General features: G+C 31.2%; 1 protein-coding gene across 1 annotated transcript in view; it reads left to right on the top strand.

Moving 5' to 3' along the window:
* The window catches only part of LOC108908365 (myosin-VIIa), a 78251-nt gene extending 64167 nt beyond the window's left edge, over nt 1–14084 (top strand). Inside the window, exons 9-11 of the mRNA XM_018712395.1 lie at nt 2356–2669; nt 5535–5802; nt 13239–14084. Of these exons, the coding sequence (XP_018567911.1) occupies nt 2356–2669; nt 5535–5802; nt 13239–13445 (789 nt within the window). The 3' untranslated portion in view covers nt 13446–14084. The remainder of the gene's footprint in view (nt 1–2355; nt 2670–5534; nt 5803–13238) is intronic.
* Nucleotides 14085–20031: the final 5947 nt, after the last annotated feature.

The raw sequence follows: 20031 nt of genomic DNA, 5'->3' as shown, positions 1-20031 counted from the left end.
ATAACCTGAATTTCCGAGAAAAATGCAAAAAACAGGTTTTTTTCTGATTTTTCGTTTTTTATTTCTCATTTTCGCAAAAATAATTTAATTTTGGCGAAACTTGGTGAAAGTATACCTTTCTCTGTCTTAAATAACCTCAAATTTTTTTAGATACAAAAATCAAGAAGTTTCTAAGATATTTATGTTTTTCGGCCTGAAACACTTTTTTTCAATGAAAAATTCTACTTAAAAAAATCATCGTACAGAGTTGTGCCGATAATAATTTTTTTCGTTTTGACATATATTTTTTAGTGAAATAAAAAAATTTGTAATCACAGTTCAAAAACATGCTCAAAATGCAAAAAAGTAAAAAATGACTTGCAACAAAGAATTTTTCAATAGTTGTTGATAATTTGTTTAAATTAAAAAAAATCAAAAACTGATTACGCCATTCAATTGTACGGAAAAAATACAAAAAAAACTGTCTCATTGTTTGACCCAAAACTATTTTTGTACAGTATTGCTAAAAACATAATTCGAATAGTGAATAAATAAAATTAATAATATTTTTCCGAAGGATCGATTAGTGTACTTATTTTTTTTAAAGTTTGATGAATTCATAGATATACAGTGTGTCCAAGATAAGGATGGGATAGCATTAGGATCTAGGAAACGGTAAGAGATACGGGGTGGCTCAGATTAAAAAAAACGAAATTTTGCAAAATTGTTTAATTTTTTCTGGCTTTATTTGAAAACGAATTTTAAAATAAATTACATATTTACAATGCCACTTTTCTCGCTCTATACAATGGCGTCAACATTTTTGCAATCCGACGTTTCGTCTTCGAGGGGCCATCATCCGGTAATTTTTTTTGAATACGTCACTGCTATTTTTGATACTTTGTATTGCTGAAATCTCAAATCATCCAGAGATAATTTGTCATTTGTGCATTTGTAATTCGACTTAGATGTTTATAGCAATAGTTACTGTACAAAAATAAAGTTTTGGGTCAAATAATGAGACAGTGTTTTTTATTTTTTTCCGTAGAATTGAATGATGTAATCAGTTTTTGAATGTTTTTTAATTTAAACAAATTATCAACAATAACTGAAAAATTCATTGTTGCATTTTTTATTTTTTTTGCATTTTTGAGTATGTTTTGAACTGTTATTACAGATTTTTTTATTTCACCAAAAAGTATATGTCAAAACAAAAATAATGATTACCGGCAGAACTCTGTACGATGATTTTTTTAAGTAGAATTTTTCTTTGAAAAAAAAAGTATTTCAGGCCGAAAAAAATGAATATCTCAGAAACTTCTTGATTTTTTTATCTAAAAAATTTGAGGTTATTTAAGACAGAGGTATACTTTCACCAAGTTTCGTCAAAATTAAATTATTTTTGCGGAAATGAGAAATAAGAAACGAAAAATCAGAAAAAAACTGTTTTTCGCATTTTTCTCGGAAATTTAGAGGTTATGTGAAAAAGTGACCTCTACAAAAGTTATAGATTTTTGCATGATCTACAACTTGTGTATTGGATACTTTTTTGTTTGACGTCGACTTTCGCCAGAAATCCCAATGATACAATTTTTCATAACTTTTCAACCCCCCAAATCAACCCTCCGCCGCCCCTGCACACGCATTTATTTTTTTTAGGTTAGCTAAACCCTTTAGATAAGATATATACAGATAAGCCCTTTTACCATTTTCACTTATAAAAGTCCAGGTAACAATTTTTTTTTCTCCAAGTGTAATTTGGTTGGACTAATAATAATCACCCTATTTTGAGTTACAAATAAGAAATAATTCCTAAGTCATAGCATTAATAGAAACGGTACAGATTAAATGTCAAACTAACTATCATACCAGCAATATACAGGGTGTCTCTAAAGGGTCTGTACAACGCTTCACCAGATATAGTACACGGCTCAAAATATAATTAAATTTTAACTAAACTTGCCTTAGTCCAAAAATTGATAATAACGGAGCTACATGGTGTCAATATTAAAAAAATATATAACATTTTCTTTAATATCTTTCGACTACTTCGAGTTAACTTTGTGAAATTTCGTATGCAGGGTTTTTTTAGGATGATAAATTCGAATTTATTGACGTTTTCGTTATATCTTCTAGAGGACGCCACAAGCGACCATTAGGACGAATTTAAACTGTCATAATATCTACTGCTAATATCTCTAAAGCCAACTGTTTTCAACAAAAAGCCATTTAAATTTGTAAATGCATAAAAAAATGTTTAAAAGTTATTATTATCGTATATTAATGAAATAAAAAAAAAACATACTTTTTAACGAACCACAGAAACAGTAGATAACAATAAAGCAACTTGTAAGATCGGTCCTTTTTCGCTTGTAGGTTATTTCGGTGCCAGAGGGCGACTTTTTCTTCGATTTCGTGCGACACCTGACGGACTGGATCAGGAAGGCGCGGCCCACGAGGGACGGAATAACCCCTCAGTTTTCCTACCAGGTGTTCTTCATGAAGAAGCTGTGGACGAACACCGTGCCGGGGAAAGACAAGAACGCCGACCTCATTTTCCACTTCCACCAAGAACTGCCCAAGCTCATTAGGGGGTACCATAAATGTAGCAAAGAGGAGGCCTCCAAATTAGCCGCCTTGGTCTACAGGGTCAGGTTTGGGGAGAGCAAGCAGGAATTGCAAGCTATTCCGTAAGTGTAGTCAAAGACATAAAAAACAAAAAATATTAGAAGTCTATATACAGTCGAGGTATTGTTGACTACGACTTACATTGAAAATATGACTATACAGGGTGTATCACGAAGAGGGTAAGATTATCTCAAAAAGTAGCCAGAACTGAAATCTGAAAATTTGCATACCGGGGTTTATCAAAGAGATATATTCAATAAAAATGGTGTTAACTCTCTCGCACTTCCGGTTATATCGGAAGTGATAATCAGCTCTGTTATTGCAAATGGAACACTATGTACATTTATGCATTTTTTAAATTCTATGGCAAATTCTAGACTATTTTCATATAAGGTACTATGTGCCAAAATGGGACAGTTTTCAAGTTATTATTAATTTTCGAAAAAAATTGAGGGATGCAAGTGATTTTTGAAAATAGAATAACTCCGACATCTTGCTTTATTTATTAATAAAATTTGGCATGGATAATTTAAAAGCAATGGAATTCAACCAGTTTATGTCAAATTTGCAAAACTTCATACAGAGTGTTTAAAAACGTATTGCCAATGTTGTGACATTGAAGTTGAATTTACTAAAAAATTTCAAATGGTACACCCTGTATATTATGCACAATTAAATTTACTTTAAAATGATACCTATACCCAAAGTTAACAGTTCTTGTGTAAATTGGAATTTATTGATTTCAACACAGAAAAATCTACGAGTATAGTGGGTTTATTTAAAGCATCGCCCTTTTTAATTTAATATGTATACTGAATTATTGTTTTTGATGAAGGTATAGCAATAATAAAAATTACAGTTCATTAAACCAGACACCGTTTATTATTCAATTTTTTTCCATTTTACACAGGAACTTTGGGTATAGGGAACTATAGTAGAGGAGAAGGTCCGAATATGGGCCCCTATTTTGTTTTTCATAGATTATTAACTAATTTTTTGACAAATACACCTAAAAATTGGGACACACTTAGACCAAGAACTCGTCTACAATAATGAGCGCGGCAAAGTTCCGGAAAGATAAAAAATACTGAGATATCAATGAAAATTTAACAATATCTTGTAATTCTTTATGAGTGTAGAGTGTATGAAATATGGGCCCCTATCAAAAATGATGCATAAGTTTACGTTTAACAAAGGAAATTTTATTTTCTAGTAAAAAACATCATATATGATTATACAAAAGAGTAATAAGTAGTAAGGCAACAACAGAAATTGGAAAGAAATTATTTGCATAAGTCACAAATGTAATTTTTTTGTTATTTACGCTATCCATAGCCTTTATCATGTTTTCGGAGTTCCATTGTTTCCTTAAAGTCTTTGGTGAAAACTTTGGTTTGTTACGTGGCATGGTCAACCTGGAAAAAGAACTGAATTCAAAATCAGGGGAGAATATAGGCCCTGGCCCATATTCGAACCCACAAAAGGCTCATATTACCAGCACTGCATGTCATTCAACAATAGACACCTATTATTTGTAGAGTTTAAGTGAATCGTGAATCAAAATATTTTCTGAACAAAACAAACTTTGATCTTTATACAAAATATCTAGGTGAATATACAAACATACCTAGTCACTAAAAATCGTATAAAACATAATAACACATAACCTTCAGATAATATTCAGAATTCCAGTAACACATTCACCACCACTTGTTTCTAACAATATAAGAAATCAATTGCACAATGTCGATAAAACAGTTCGCTACTAGGTAGCTGTCTTTTAAAGTATTATTCAGTGATGCCGCTAGATGTTCTAGTAGGAATAGCTATATCGGGCCCATAGCCCATATTCGGACCTTCTCCTCTATCATTTTAAAGTAAATTTAATTGTGCATCTATTAATGTAATAATATACAGGGTGTACCATTTGAAATATTTGAGTAAATTCAACTTTAGCGTCATAATATTGGTCACACGTTCTTAAACACATGAATTTTTGTAAATTTTACATAAACTGATTGAATTCCATTGCTTTTAAATTAACCATAAATAAAGCTAAATGTTGAAGTTATTCTGTTTTCAAAAATCACTTGCATCCCTCAATATTTTTCGAAAATTGATAACTTGAAAACTGTCACATTTTGGCCTATAGTACCTTATATGAAATTAGTCTAGATTTTACCGTAGAATTAAAAAATGCAAAAATATACAGAGTGTTGCATTTGAAATAACAGAGTTGATGATGACTTCCGGTATAAATCCCTGTATATAAATTTTCAGATTTCAATTTTGACTACTGTTTGAGATAATCCTACTGGGCCCTCTTCGAGATGCACCCTGTATAAAGAACCAACAAATAAGAACATTGTGTATACATATTTTTTAATGTTTTGAGTAAATCTCAGTATCGTAAAATATTGTTTTTCACAAAATTATTCATAACCTAGATGATACCACGCACAACACTTACGAAGTCACTATATAGAGTGTTAAAAGTTTGACTGCCTTAATTTTAACAGACGACGGAATATATTAAAATAAACAAAAAAACCTTATATGACATGGGTCCTAAACTCAATCGCTAATCAACTTTGACCTTTGACAACGAAATGAATAACAAGTATAGACCTTGATAAATAAAAATTAATTCAAAATGTCATGTGCGGTACCTTTCAAAAAAAGCCCGACTTAAATCGAACATGCGGCAACCTCTTTTTTTCTTTCGTAAACGAAATCGAAAGAAATTTTTCTGTCTACTTAAGTTTTAAACTCGATACATATATTACAAATATTGCCTATAAATTAAGATGCCACTTTCAGTTTATTGATATGTTTGACAGTAATATCGTTGGGTGTGCGTCTATGAAAGAAACTATCCAATGATGAAAGCACAGTGAAAATTTGCTGTACGAATGTTCCATTTTCAGACAAATGCTGCGGGAATTGATACCCGCGGACCTGGTGAAAATCCAAAGCGCGAACGACTGGAAGAGGGCCATAGTCGCGGCCTACAACCAGGACGCCGGAATGAGCCCAGAAGACGCTAAGATCACCTTTTTGAAAATAGTGTACCGCTGGCCAACGTTCGGATCGGCTTTCTTCGAAGTCAAGCAGACCACCGACCCGAATTATCCGGATATGTTGTTAATTGCCATCAATAAACACGGCGTCAGCCTAATTCACCCCCAAACCAAGGTAAGTGTGTTTAAATTATAAGAAAACTGTATATTTTGATTCTTTTCGTGTCACTTTAAAGTCACAATTTAAAGACGCCAAACAAAATGTTTGTAAATATCAACGTCCTGTCTCATATTAAGCAACTTTACAAAACATACACTGCCTGGGGCGCTTGATTACGATAACACTATACAGGGTGTCCCGAAATTCATGCAACAAAATTTGGTCACAGATTTTAAAGACAAATTTAGGGGAACCGTATTTTTGCCAAATGGCGGAGTTGCAGCCCCCTGAAGTCCGCCCCTAAGAATAATCTTTTTTTATATCTTAGAACCCTGTTGTACGAGAATCACTGAATTTGGTACACAGGGGTTTTATGACATGTGGAATCTGATGGTGCTACTTTTTTTGGCGGAGAACAATTTTTCGTTGGCCCCCTTGTCTTTGGAGCCAAAAAAATTTGGTCGCATATTTAAATTTCTTAAAAATTTTCTGTCCACTAGGAAGCCATTAAAATTAGAAACTTTTTGTCTCTTTATACTTTTTTCGTAAACGCAATGTTTTCGAGAAAAATGTCAAAATGTGATCGAATGCATATCGTGATTCGCCATTTTCCTCAAAAACATTGCGTTTTACGAAAAAAATATGAAGAGACAAAAAAGTTTCTATATTCAATGGCTTTCTAACTAACTAGTAATTAAAAAAAAAATCAAAATTGCGACCAAATTTTTCTGGTTCCAAAGACAAGGGGGCCCACGAAAAAGTGTCTTAGGGGGGTTTCTCACCAAAAAGCGTAGCACTGTGAGATTCCACATGCCATAAAACCCCTGTGTACCAAATTTAGTGATTCTCGTACAATATGGTTTTGAGATATAAAAAAGACTTCTTAGGGGCAGATTTCAGGGGGCTGTAACTCCGAAAGAGGGGTCCAGTTGGCAAAAAGAAAAAATGTGGGTCCCCTAAATTTGTCTTAAGAACCTAACTCTATGACCAAATTTTATTGCATGAATTTCGGGACACCCCTTATCGTAATTGATTATATCCAAAAAAACAGGGTTAAAAGGAACATTCAAGCAATTTTATAGCATAAATCGTTCAAAAGGTCATTTTAAATGAAAAGTGCGGAGTGCTATTAAATTAGAGGGTGGAAATTGGAGATAGAGGTGAAAATGCACCCCTTTCAATTGTAGCTCGAAAACGAAGCAAAATTTCGCTATAGTTTATAAGAAAAATTATTTAGAGAATTGAATTTCCCATCGAAATGGCTTGTTTAAAAAATTTAAAAGGAAAATTTATGCAAATAATCGTTAATAAACTATTTGAAAAAAAGCAAAAAATTCGATTTTTCAATTTTTTTTACTTATTTTCCTCTAGTTTTTTTTTTGAGTAAAGATAAGTATAGGCATTGCTTCATAAAAAAAAGTAGATAAAATTTCCTTAAAAAAAAGGGGTTGTACAGGGGATACAAGGGGTTTTTGGATGAAAATTGACTGATATATGGCCGCTCAAACTTATTTAGCCAATTTTTTTCGATTTTCATCGCGTTTACCCTTATACGTTTTAATTTCCATTTTTTACAAAAAAGGAAGGAAATAAGACGTTCAAGGATTTTCATCACATGACTTGTTCGAAGGGTCATTAAATTAGAGGGTTGAAATTGAAGATAGGGGTGAAAATACACTTTTGCAGTTTTTAAAATATAGCACGAAAACGAAGCAAAATTTTTGATTCTTTTTACTTTTTTGTCTCTAATTTTTTTTTTTTTTAATAGAAGTAGACAAAAAAAATTGCTGTACAAAAAAAACAGATGAGATTCCCTTCAAAAGTTTTTGGTCTAATATTGACTGATTTATAACCGGTCAAACTTAAATATTATTTTACTGTAAAAAAAAGAAACATCTCCATATTCCAGATAAGTAATAATATGATTAACTGTAACTTCATTTCAAAAATCCCTCATAGTTTCATACAGTTGTGAAAATCTTTATTTATTATTAACACATAAATCTTTTGAAATAATTTTTTATTAAGTAAAGAACCAATTTGATGTAAAAATAATAAAAATTATAATTATTATGTTAAAAACGACGAAAATCTAAAAAATATTTAAGTTTGACCGGTTATAACATTTGAAAACGCATCATTTTGAAAGAAATCTCATCTAGTTTTTTGTACAGCAATTTTCTTTGGCTACTTAAAAAAAAAGCAAAAAAATTTATTTTTTCCTTTTTTTAAAATTGTTTATTAACGATTTTTTTGCATAAAATGTTTCTTTTAAATTTTTTAAATAAGCCATTTCGATGAGAAATTCAATTCTCTAACTAATTTTTCCTATGAACTATAGCGAAATTTTGCTTCGTATTCGAGCTACAGTTAAAAAACTGAAAGGGGTGTATTTTCACCCCTATCTCCAATTTCCACCCTCTAATTTAATAGCACTCCGCGGTTTTTTCGTCTAAAATGACAATTTGAACGATTCATGTAGTAAAATATCTTGAAGTCATAGTTCCTTTTAAAATCCTATAATCAATAACCCAATATTACAGTTTCTCTTCCTACAAAATAAATTTTGGGAGGCGTAAAATTCAATTGGTGTAATTTTCTATTCAACCAATCGTCGATCGCATTATCTCGAGCATAGGCGTAACAGTTTGTTACTGCGCATTGTAAACGAATCATTATTATTGGTGACCCCAAGATTTAGAGATTTTTCGTTACGTACCACTCGTACCAGTACCAGTCGTGCAATGTTGAATTGCTTAAACTCGGCGGTCACATGGCTTGTAAGCATTTAGATTCTGTATCATTTTAATTAGTTGCAATAGCCATATATTTAGCTATACAGTGTTCTCCTACCTGTTATGAGAAAACTACATTTTGACAATAAATAAAAATGGGGATGAATCTGCATCTTTAAAATCTAGGTTAGGTTAAAATCCAACATCGGTTGTCAAATGAATCTAAGAATTTGTTTGGCCCGCTAGTGTGCAACTGTATAATATTTCTCATAAGTTAAAGAGAGATAAAGTGTATTCGAGAAATGTTTCTATTTTCTCAACCAAATCGATCCTCTCGTTTACAATCATAATCTCTTGAGTGCGACGCCACATTTATTTCAAATCACCTGAACAAATTCCGAAAGCTGATTGAAAATATCTTAATGATTTCGTTCCAATAATGAAAAAGTGTTGAACAAACCACACAATGCAACTTTGATCAGTATATTTATTAGAAGGCAACAATTAAAGAAGTAATCTTTCATTATCGTTCGTGTGACTAAATTCGATGCTTTGCTTGGTCGAAGACATGGTACGGGTTTTTATGGTAGTCAGTAGCATTGTGTAAGATGAGCATAGAGCGGCACACGGCTCGACCACGGATTTAGCCGCTTACTAGATTACTACTGTTTATTTATTTGATCGTCGCCACACAATTTCCGATCTCTAATTATTATTATTACTCTCTAAAGATCCAGTTACTTTATTTTATTTTTTCATCTGTTAATTGTTTTCCACTGTTTTAAAAAGATGTTGGAATAAAAATTGGCCTGTTTTCTATTGTTTTTTTCAACAGGAAAATAGGCAACCGGGAATTTCCAGTAAGCCATATAAGAGTCGGGCAAAAAGGAAAAATTTCAGTTCATGGTGCATAGCCACAATATATTAGCATTAAATAAGGATCTTCTAAGAATAATGCATTTATTGATGTGAATGTGTAATTAATTGATGGATAATATGAAAAAAATAGCAGTAATAACTGTAATTAAAATGTGGCTGTGTTAATTATTTTGATCATTAGAACATGATAAATAAGGTTATAATAACAACATAAATAATGAACAACCATGTGATAATGCAAAAACAGGAAGCACTAACCCGTGAGAAAATGTAGGATGCATTGTTGTTATGTAAGACGTGGGTACATATTTAACATTTTTGTACATCATTTGAGATTAATAATAGTCTGCGAAAAATGATTAAGGAAAATTGGGCAAAATTGGCGCTTATGTTTCCTAAAACGTAGACAACCTAGAATTTATAATAATTGTGGGAGTCCTAATCTTTTAAAAATTTTTTGCAATTCCCTTCCAAACTTATAGGTAGACCTTTTCTGCGGTTTCTATGTTTTTATACTTACCATCCTAAGTAGTCAGTAATTACTAATCAAATAAAGTATGACTATACAACACATACCTAGAAAAATAAGAGTACGTTAAATCGTCCTAATGTTAAATACTTAAAACTAAATCGAGTTTGGTTGCTAAAGACACGAGACATTTGATTGGCTAACCGATCTCTTAATATACAGACAGTGTTTACGAGCATGTGCGAAACATTTTATTTTAAACTCTTGAGGGCGAAATTTTTGAGGTTAGACTCCCTACATTAGGCATTTGTTACACATGCTCAGTAGCTGCTTTGGCTTTTATGATCATATATTGCCTCGTACTTATGCGCAGAACGAGATGCTGCCTGCGCATAATAAATTTGCGACATGTGGCTACGGCATGCAACTAACTATCATTTAAATAGCGTTTTATGAAAATATTTCTTATAGTGCAAGTGCATATTTCTACACATATTCGAACTATATTCAAATAGTCTTAAATATTAATATACAAGGTCTGTTCAGAAAATAACAGAACTTTTTGAATTAAGCGCTAATGAAGATATTTAGTGATATGCGGTTGGTAGCATTGCATTGAGCATAACGCTCCTCAGTAACCACATGTTACTGGATTAAGTGTTTAAGTGTTAGTGACGATTAATATGTGAGATTCTCTGGAACTACGATGCAACGTAAAATTTTGCGTGAAACTGAGGAAAATTTGCAAGAAAACGTTTCAACTTTTGAAACAAGTTTACGGAGATGACGGTCTGAGTCGTACGCAATACATGATCCTCAATCTTCAATTTCAACTGATGACCCCCACATTCAGAATGTCAAAAATCTGGTGCGCACAAATGGCCGATTGACTGTCAAAGAAATTGCAGAAGAGGTTAGCATCTCAATAGAGTCATGCCATGAATTTTTGACTGGAAAATTGAACATGCATCGAGTTGCAGCAAAATTTGTTCCTGGTTTGATGACCGAACAACAGAAAGAAAATCGTGTGGACGTTTATCGGCTACTCCATATGCACAATCCAATGACGATGAAACTATCATTCAAAGGATCATAACGGGAGACGAATGGATTGGCAAACGATCTCCAGGCCCCAATAAAGCACGTCAGCCTCGATCCAATGTCAAAGTGATGCTCACTGTTTTTTTTTAAATTGTGCGATTTGTAACAGTTACGTGAAAAAATCGCAAAAAAAGACGAGACAATGACCATGACCATGACAATGCGCCCACACATTCAGCTTTGTCAATTCGTCAGTTTTATGCCAATAATCAGATTACTGTCCTCCTTCACCCTCCTTAACTCGCCAGACCTGGCTCTTTGCGATTTTTTCTTATTTCCGAAATTAAAATCAGTACTGGAAGGTCGCCATTTTCAAACTATTGATGAAATCAAAGCAAATTCCTCACAGACTTTAAAAGCCATTTCAAATGAAGTTATCGCGGACTGTTTAAAAATAAAAACACCGCTGGGACAAACGAGTAGGGAAGGGGAGTACTTTGAAGAAAACAAGGACTAATAATATATAAAGTTAATAATAAAGTTTAAAAAATAAAGTTCGTTTATTTTCTGAACAGACCTCGTATAGTCAGACATTCTTTTTTATGTTATGAGTTTAACTATACTACAGATATAAAGTAGAGATGCCAAAATCGTTTTTGACTAATCCAGATAAATAATTTAATGTTTTTTTTTTTTAATTTTGAACATTTTCAAATTTTGAAATATTTTGTCTAGGAAAAATCTGAACAAATTCTGCTATATTATTTCGATCTCATTTATTTCTAATCTCTGTTTTTTCGTTTTTTGTTAAACTTTGAAAGCAAAAGGAATACGTACTTTTTTTGAATATTCTATGTAAAGTAAAACAAATGGCGTTTGTTCTAAGGACAAGTCGAGGTTAAATTCGAAATCCTTATTGAGTTTTTTTAGTTGTATGTACAGGGTGATTCACTATATTTTGACCCCCCTTTAACTTTTTTGTTTTAACAGTTATAAAAAAATGTTAAATATAAAAGTTGCACGATTTTTTATGAATTTTTCTAAAATGATAGTAGAAAAACAAATGAAGTCCAAAGAAAACGGCCGCAGATGTTAACTTTGTTAAGTTAAATGGAACACCCTGTATATTTTTACATATTTGGATAGAACGTTCCCTGTAGAGCATAGCCATATAGAGTTTGTTGGGTCCATCTCTAACAATAAGCAAGATACTTTTAAAAAACGAATAGAAGGTTTTATTATTAAGAAAATAATACATCTTGTAATTATTAGACCTCTTTCAGACATTTCTGCCTTTTTTTCAATTACGTAAAGATTTACAGATTTAGTTTATAATATATTTTGATAGATCGGACATTGATACGGTCCAGAATGCGTGTAGGTAATGTAACGAAATCTCACTAATTAGGCCGTGAGAGGTCTAATTACTCATCGACATTATTTGGTAGGTCGTGACAGTGACAGGTAGTAATGTCTTGACAACATTGTTATTGATTGACAGTATGTATTATTATTTAATTAAAATAGGTTACACACAAGTAGAAAATTATTTAGAATTAAAATAGAGTATGGAGAACTTTGCTCTATTTTAATTCCTATAATATTTCAATTTTCTACTTCTGTGTAACCCATTTTAATTAAATAATAATACAAACTGTCAAACAATAACAATGTTATAATGACATTACCTGTCACTGTCACGACCTACCATATAACATTGTCTATGAGTAATTAGCCCTCTCACGGTCTAATTAGTGAGATTTAATTACAATACCTATACGCATTTTGGACCATATCAATCTCCGATCTGTCAAAATATATTATAACTAAATGTGTAAATCCTTACGTAATTGGAAAAAGGCAGAAATGCCTGAAAAAGGTTTAACAATTACAAGATTATTATTTTCTTAATAAAAAACCTTGTTTTCGTTTTTTAATAGTATCTCGCTTATTGTTAGCGATGGACCCAACAAACCCTACATGACTATGCTACCCAAATATGTAAAAATATACAGGGTGTTCCATTTAACTTAACAAAGTTAACACCCGCGCCCATTTTGTTTGGACTTCATTTGTTTTTCTACTATCATTTTCGAAAAATTCATGAAAACTCGTGCAACTTTTAACTCTTAAAACAAAAAAGTTAAAGGGGGGTCAAAATATAGTGAATCACCCTGTACCTGAGTACAGTACATACTTACAAGTGATTACATAAATATCCTTAAAGAGGAACACAAGCTTATTTCCACTTAATTTTTGCATTCTGTAAATGTTTTTGTTTGCTTGTCAAATGCCGTTCTTTTGTATTTTAATCGTTTTTGTTTCAGGATATTCTTATAACACACCCCTTCACGAGGATATCAAACTGGTCTTCAGGCAACACCTACTTCCACATGACGATAGGAAATTTAGTTCGCGGTTCTAAATTATTATGCGAAACCTCTTTAGGGTATAAAATGGATGATCTATTAACTTCTTACATATCACTCATGTTAACTAATATGAACAAGCAAAGGAGTATAAGAATCAAATAAAACTGTACTTACGTATAGGCTGCATTTGAATTTTGCAAATTAATGGGATCTAACTGTTCTAAATAAATATAAATATGAGTAGGTTTGTGCGCTGTTGTATAATTTATTGGAAATAAATGTGTAACGTCTCGAAAGGAATCTCGGACAAATTAGGTTTTATATCTACATATCTGGCGGTATATAGAATACTATACAGAAACTTTTATACGTAATAAGATCCCGTAAAAGATTGAATGTTCATTTTACAATCATACTGATATCAGAGCTCAGCAGTTTTTTTTGGTTTCATCAAGATCTGACCTTAGAACTCAAATCGCATACAATGAAACTTACAATTATGTAACGTGAAAATTTTCTTTATTTAACAATCATTGTAATTACGGTAATTATTGTATTTCGAATATCTTCTATTACTCCTCAGTGCTTCCAAGCATGTATTTTTATACCAATTATTAACAAATCTACTCTGGCTCTTAAGTGAACCTCACTGTATAGGTATTTCTCTCGAAGTTTTATATTTAAGTTTTTTTTTTCAATAGTTAGCATTTATTTATATTCTTATGTAAATATACTTACATCACCTTAAGTAATTATATTTTTATTTAATGTGAGGATATTTGTAAATACGGAAATATCAGATGTATGACAATAATAAATTATATTATTGAACGCGAGTTGTTTCTATTCATTGACCAACAAATTTCCTGCTAGGTCTACACAACGAATATTTATTTGATTAAAGTTAGTTTTTTAAAATGCACTTTAATTCTTATGTGTTACAAATATATGAATTGTAGGCAACCTACAGTGCATGTGAAGGGAGATAGTGCGGGTCAACGTTAACGAAGCGAAGGGCGTCACAGAGGGGCGTCAGTTGTTAGTTGTTTCCAAGGACATTTAAATAAAGGGGACTTATTTATTTACATTTCTAGATGAAGCCTGGTCTATTCACAGTCTAATTGTATCATTGTTGTCAGCTGTATAATTATACTGGAAATGTACTTAATATTTTTATCGCAATTTTCATCACAATTGTGGAAATTATTATTATAGGATAGTATTATTAAGTTATGCATACGATATTGTTAAATTCTGTACATATTAAACTATTTTTCATTTTTCATATTTGCCATGTTTGAAGACTTGGCAACTGCGCAATAATTTGTAGCGTGTTCCTCGTTCGTTCTGCCGTGGTTGGCAGAATATGGCGTCTCTTGTTAGAAAATAGTTGTGATTTTAGTAAGTGAAACGTGATTAATGTTTATACATATATTTTGGATAAACTTTTAAGGTGTGAATATGGTTAGACAATGCAGAATTTGTAAGAAATTGGATTATAAACATCCACATCAGCTATCCTTCCACAGGTAAGCGTGCTTGAAGGTGACTTTGGAATGTATATGCAACTGTGGCCATTGTCGTGCGTGTGGGTAACTTTTATTTGAATAACGGTAAAATTTTATAAAACTGACTTGGTATTTTTTTTAAATTTTTACTTAAATAGTAAGAGATGAAGAAATAAGTTACAGACATTATTAATATTTAATATATAGAAATATATGATGGTGGTTCACTTATACATAAAAATACCGAAGATGCAATCAACTGAAAGTTGCATTCATTCAACCATTTGATGTTCTCCTTTGGGAATATATTTTTATGTCTCACTGAAAATTTGCCTCAGTATTCTAAAAGTGAAATGTGAACGTTTTTAGGATTTTTGAGGATGGTGCAACAAGAAAGAAATGGTTACAGTTATTGGGATTCCAAGAAGTTATAAAAATATTATATATATTTATTATAAAAATACTGAGTAGCTGTTGAAATATATTGACTTAGGACTATAAAATATTTTATTTTGACCCATCCAAAATGTACGACATTGGAGATGTAATCGCGCGCATCAGTTGGATGAAAATAAAGCCCTCTGCTTTCCCCTTGTCTAGCTTCACCCAACATATGAGATAGACTGTGACATGCATAGTCCCCTTTATTTAAATGTCCTTGGTTGTTTCGCATTTGGGGACAGTTCTTCTCACTATGAATTTGAATGTTTTTCATCGCTGGAAGCCATGAACAGATTACTTATTTTAATGTATTTCATTTATCATAATTGAGTACTACTTGAGTTTTTTTGTATTTGTTAAGTACCGTTTGTGTTGCGAACACCCACCCAACAAAACGAACTTGCGGCGAATAGTGTGGGTATGGGATTGTGCATGCGCTGCGACTAAATCGCGCCGTTAATCGAGGTTACACTAGCTTCTCCAGCGGTGGGGTACGAAAATTACTAAAAAAAATTTTAAAAATTGTAAGTTTTTACGACGGAATTTGAAAAAATAAACTATTGATACGTGTTTCTGAAGGTCAAAGGAGGCCTCTGTATAAATATGATCCCCACTCAAAGTTACACCTTGTAAACAAAATAAATAAATATCTCTGGACAAAAAGTAGTGTACACTTGTTATCGACAGAATTAAAGAAAATTAACAAAAATTTTAATTCCTTGTCTACAACACTACATACGATGTATAAGTAGTGTCCAACTAAATTTTTTTCACGCATGCGCTGTGAAAACAAAACACCTCCATGGCTTCATTTAGCCGACGCCGATAGATTCTAAATCTCGCCGCTAATTCATGGGCCGTGTATTAATGACCATTTTTGATGAGTTTTTGTGAATGTCCATTTCCCTCACTTCTCTTATTTGTTGAGTCTTACAGTTACGTTTTTTTCATTTACTTTAACGATTTTTTATATTTCAACATGAATATTTTGCGACTCCAACTGAATATCATTACCAAGAATAACAACAGAAACAGATGATATGGATATACGTAAATTTATCCATTGAACTTTGTAGTTCAATGCAATACAAGCCACAAGCAATCGCGATTACTAATCGAATATAGAAAACGAAAGCTACATTCAGGCGACAAAATCGATACGTTAGGCCGTGTTCTTTTATTCTTACTAAAGATTATGTAGAGCCACTCAGAAACTAAGATTGTTTAACATGGACGGAATACATGGAATCAAAACGATTCATACAAGTACACCCACTAACTCACCGATTCTGTAGGCGGATTGGAGCTGATGGAAAAACTGCCGTTCGATTACACAGCCTTCGATTACTTTGCGTTAATTTACGGTATGTTCAACATTATGATTGCTTATGGAATTGTCACCGATGTGATTTTCTGAATGCAGCCAATGTGTTGGTAAAAAAATGTAATAAGTATTCTATTTAAAAAGTATATATATCGATATATTTTTAAGAGCAATATTTGATTCTTTTTTTCTCTATTATATGTATTTAGGAAATTAAAGCACCTACATACTAAGCGGAATAACTAGATTTTCTATTGTAAAGTTTTTCCGAAGTCAATTGAAGAACTTCAAGGTATGTACCAGGCTCGGTCGCTACGCAGCAACTCGGCATTGAAATATTTGAAAAACTTGTTCCCATATTTATTTAGCCATACCCATATGTACAGGTCTGGTCAAACTAAACGTGCAGGTGGTAGAAATGTATACTACCTGTTGAAGAATGCGAGCGCGGACTATTCAAATGATAAACAATTGACATGGGAATGTTTCCAAAAGTGGAATTTTTCCCACCATATTCGTTGTTGCTTATCCAACCTCATATCTTACTATTTGCTATTTGCATGCATTAAACAGAAGAATCTTAAATTTCAGTTGTGTGTATAGTATAAAAAATAACAAGTGGTCGTATATTGATAACGAAGCATGGAACCTATACCGTTTTATAGAGAATGGTTTCCATGTCTACAAAAACAACTTTAGTAATAAAAAATATTTGAATGAAATATGTAAATTATAAAATTAAAATAGGGATAACCGGCTCTAATATCTCGAAAAGTATTGAACATATATTTGCAATTTTTTTTTTTCATAATTAACTAGATAATGGAAGCAATCAAATGTCTTTTTTTGTTTTGTAAAATAAATTTTTCCTCCCAGTTATATTTATTTAAATTCTAATTTAATCTTAACATTCCATTATGAAAACTTCATAATGCTGAAACTTTAAGAAAAAAAATATGAGACTGCCTCTTTGCATTTATCGGTCGATTAAGAATAAAATATTTTGTATATTGTATTTCAAGATCTTGAGATCGATCACCCCTATTCCAATTTTTATTTCACAAATTTAGTTCAAAATTTTTTCATCACGAAAGTTCTGTGTATCTAGAAATCATTCCCTTAAAAACGATATGGGTTCCATGTTTCGTTATAAAAATAAAAGGCAAATAAATAAAAAAATACTTATGTATGTACTTTGGTAAATATTGATCCAAATTTTCAAGATACAAAATTACTTTCCGCTTTGGATCAAATCCTGCTAACTTTCAAAAAGCACCAAAACAATGATACTTCTATGTGTCATTAGAATTATGCATCATAAAAACTACGAAACTGCATTTTTATCTTGTCCAAGGAACATGTCATTGCCTTGTACATAAAAGTTAGCACGCACAATAATCCCTTTTTCCCAGGGATAATAAAAAGGTAACTGTTTCACCTTCTGTCTTAACTATGGGAATGGGATCACCTAATTAATATACAGAAGGAAAGCAATTATTAAAAATAATACCATTGTTTCCACAAATTCCCACATTCATGTATAAATAACTACGTTTTAAGAGGAGATTTTATTTTTCATTCATCGTGAGAAACTCTTTAAGATATCCGTGTGAAAATTTGGACTTCCTTATTTTTCAACGGTTGTGCAATAAAAAAAACTAACAAAAACATGTTCAGGGTTCTTTTAGTCTTTGTATTTCTACAAAATATGCACAATTTACAACTTCATATAAGAATTTACTTAGAGTTAGTTATGTACCTATATTTACAATATTATTTTTTAATCCTATACATTCGTTGTGCACAGTACTAAGACTTATGGAGATATGGGACCGAAACTAATAAAGTATTCGAGAAAAGCTTCTAGGCTTATTTAACTTTGGTTTAACATCATAAAAAAATTGTTTCAACTCTATACTATATTCCTGAATAAACGATAAATGAGAAATCATTTTAATGGTTTATATATTGCACGGACAGATCTTGCAAAGCTGCAAGGAATAAGTCGATAACCTTTACTTTATGCAATACAATGCAAAACTTTTAATAAAAAAAACATTTAATACAAAATACTTTGTAAATGCAGTAGATTGTGTTGTTCTTTGTACAATGAAATAATTGCAAATATTTCCACAAATGAAGTTAGAGTAACAGCAAACGATTAAAATGATTCGTGTTCAAAACATATCACAATAAAAAATATATAAAAAACAATAAAACAAAACTGTTAATCGAGAGAGACACATCCAACTTATAGTTTTAATAGCAAGACGCACTAGCAGATTTTTAAAATACGGAAAATAAATATTTAAAATTATATAAATTTTTATAAAATTAATCTAATTTGAAGCAAATAATTGCCGACATATTCACAAAGTATAAAACATTACAGAATAAATAACTAAAAGTTACTCACGCCTCGCGCTCTCAGGGTGTATACTAAATTTTAACCAAAATATTCCCCGATACTTCCAGACTTTCCCGGTAGATTTAAAATCTATCCCAGCTAGATATTTAACAAAATATGATTATTTAAAAAATTGTCCACCATAAAATTTACGTCAAATAGGGAACATTATATTTATAATTTCAGAAAACACTTTTCCTTCTAAGAACTTTTGTTTGCTTGATTATTTAAATAGATATTCACTTAAAAAACATTGGTTTAGTAGAAAACGACATTTCAATCGGCTATAATTAAAAAAATACAATTTTTTAAAGTTACGTGTAATTTTTAGCTAAATTAGGATGGTATTAATTAATAATACCATACGAAACCAGCAAATATTATTTCTTTGATCAAATTAAGAATTTTATTATGAAAATTAATATTTACTCTATTAATATTATTGATAAAGTTGTACTAATTAAAAAATATGTAGAGCTCTCATTAAAAATAATTTTTCTAAATATTACTTCAAAATTCAAATTGTCAAATTAAATTTAGTCAAAATAAACTATTTTAAATTTAGTCAAAATAAATTCAAATTTGTGGATATTATTTTTAATTTAGATGAATTGAAATAATGCCATTTTCTTCTACATTGTGTAAGATTGTGTTTCGACCAGCAAAAACAATTACACTTTTTTTTTCTAAAAGCACAGAAAAAATTTCATTATATCTATACAGGGAGTCAAATTTGATTATCACTACAAGATCTCAGTAACTATTAGAGATACTGAAAAGTTTATATGGACAAAATAATGCAGAATTTAATGCTTAGCAACATACCCCTGGAAAAAAAAAGCTTCATCTTCGTTCGAGTTTTATTAAAAAAAAAGTGTAGCTCCTTTTTTAAATTTAACAAAATATAAAAATTTTTTAGTCAAAATAATTTAAAAAATTTTAAATATAGTCAAAATATTTAAATTTAGTCGAAATAAATTAGAGCCATTCAAATTTGGTAAAAGAATTAAATTTAATCAAATTTAAATTTAGTCAAAAATTTTAATTTAGTCAAAGTACAAATTTAAT

The sequence above is a fragment of the Anoplophora glabripennis genome, unplaced genomic scaffold (genome assembly GCF_000390285.2).
Source record: "Anoplophora glabripennis isolate ALB-LARVAE unplaced genomic scaffold, Agla_2.0 scaffold238, whole genome shotgun sequence".
In the NCBI taxonomy this organism is placed as follows: Eukaryota; Metazoa; Arthropoda; class Insecta; order Coleoptera; family Cerambycidae; genus Anoplophora; species Anoplophora glabripennis.
This window is presented reverse-complemented; position numbering and strand designations above follow the sequence as displayed.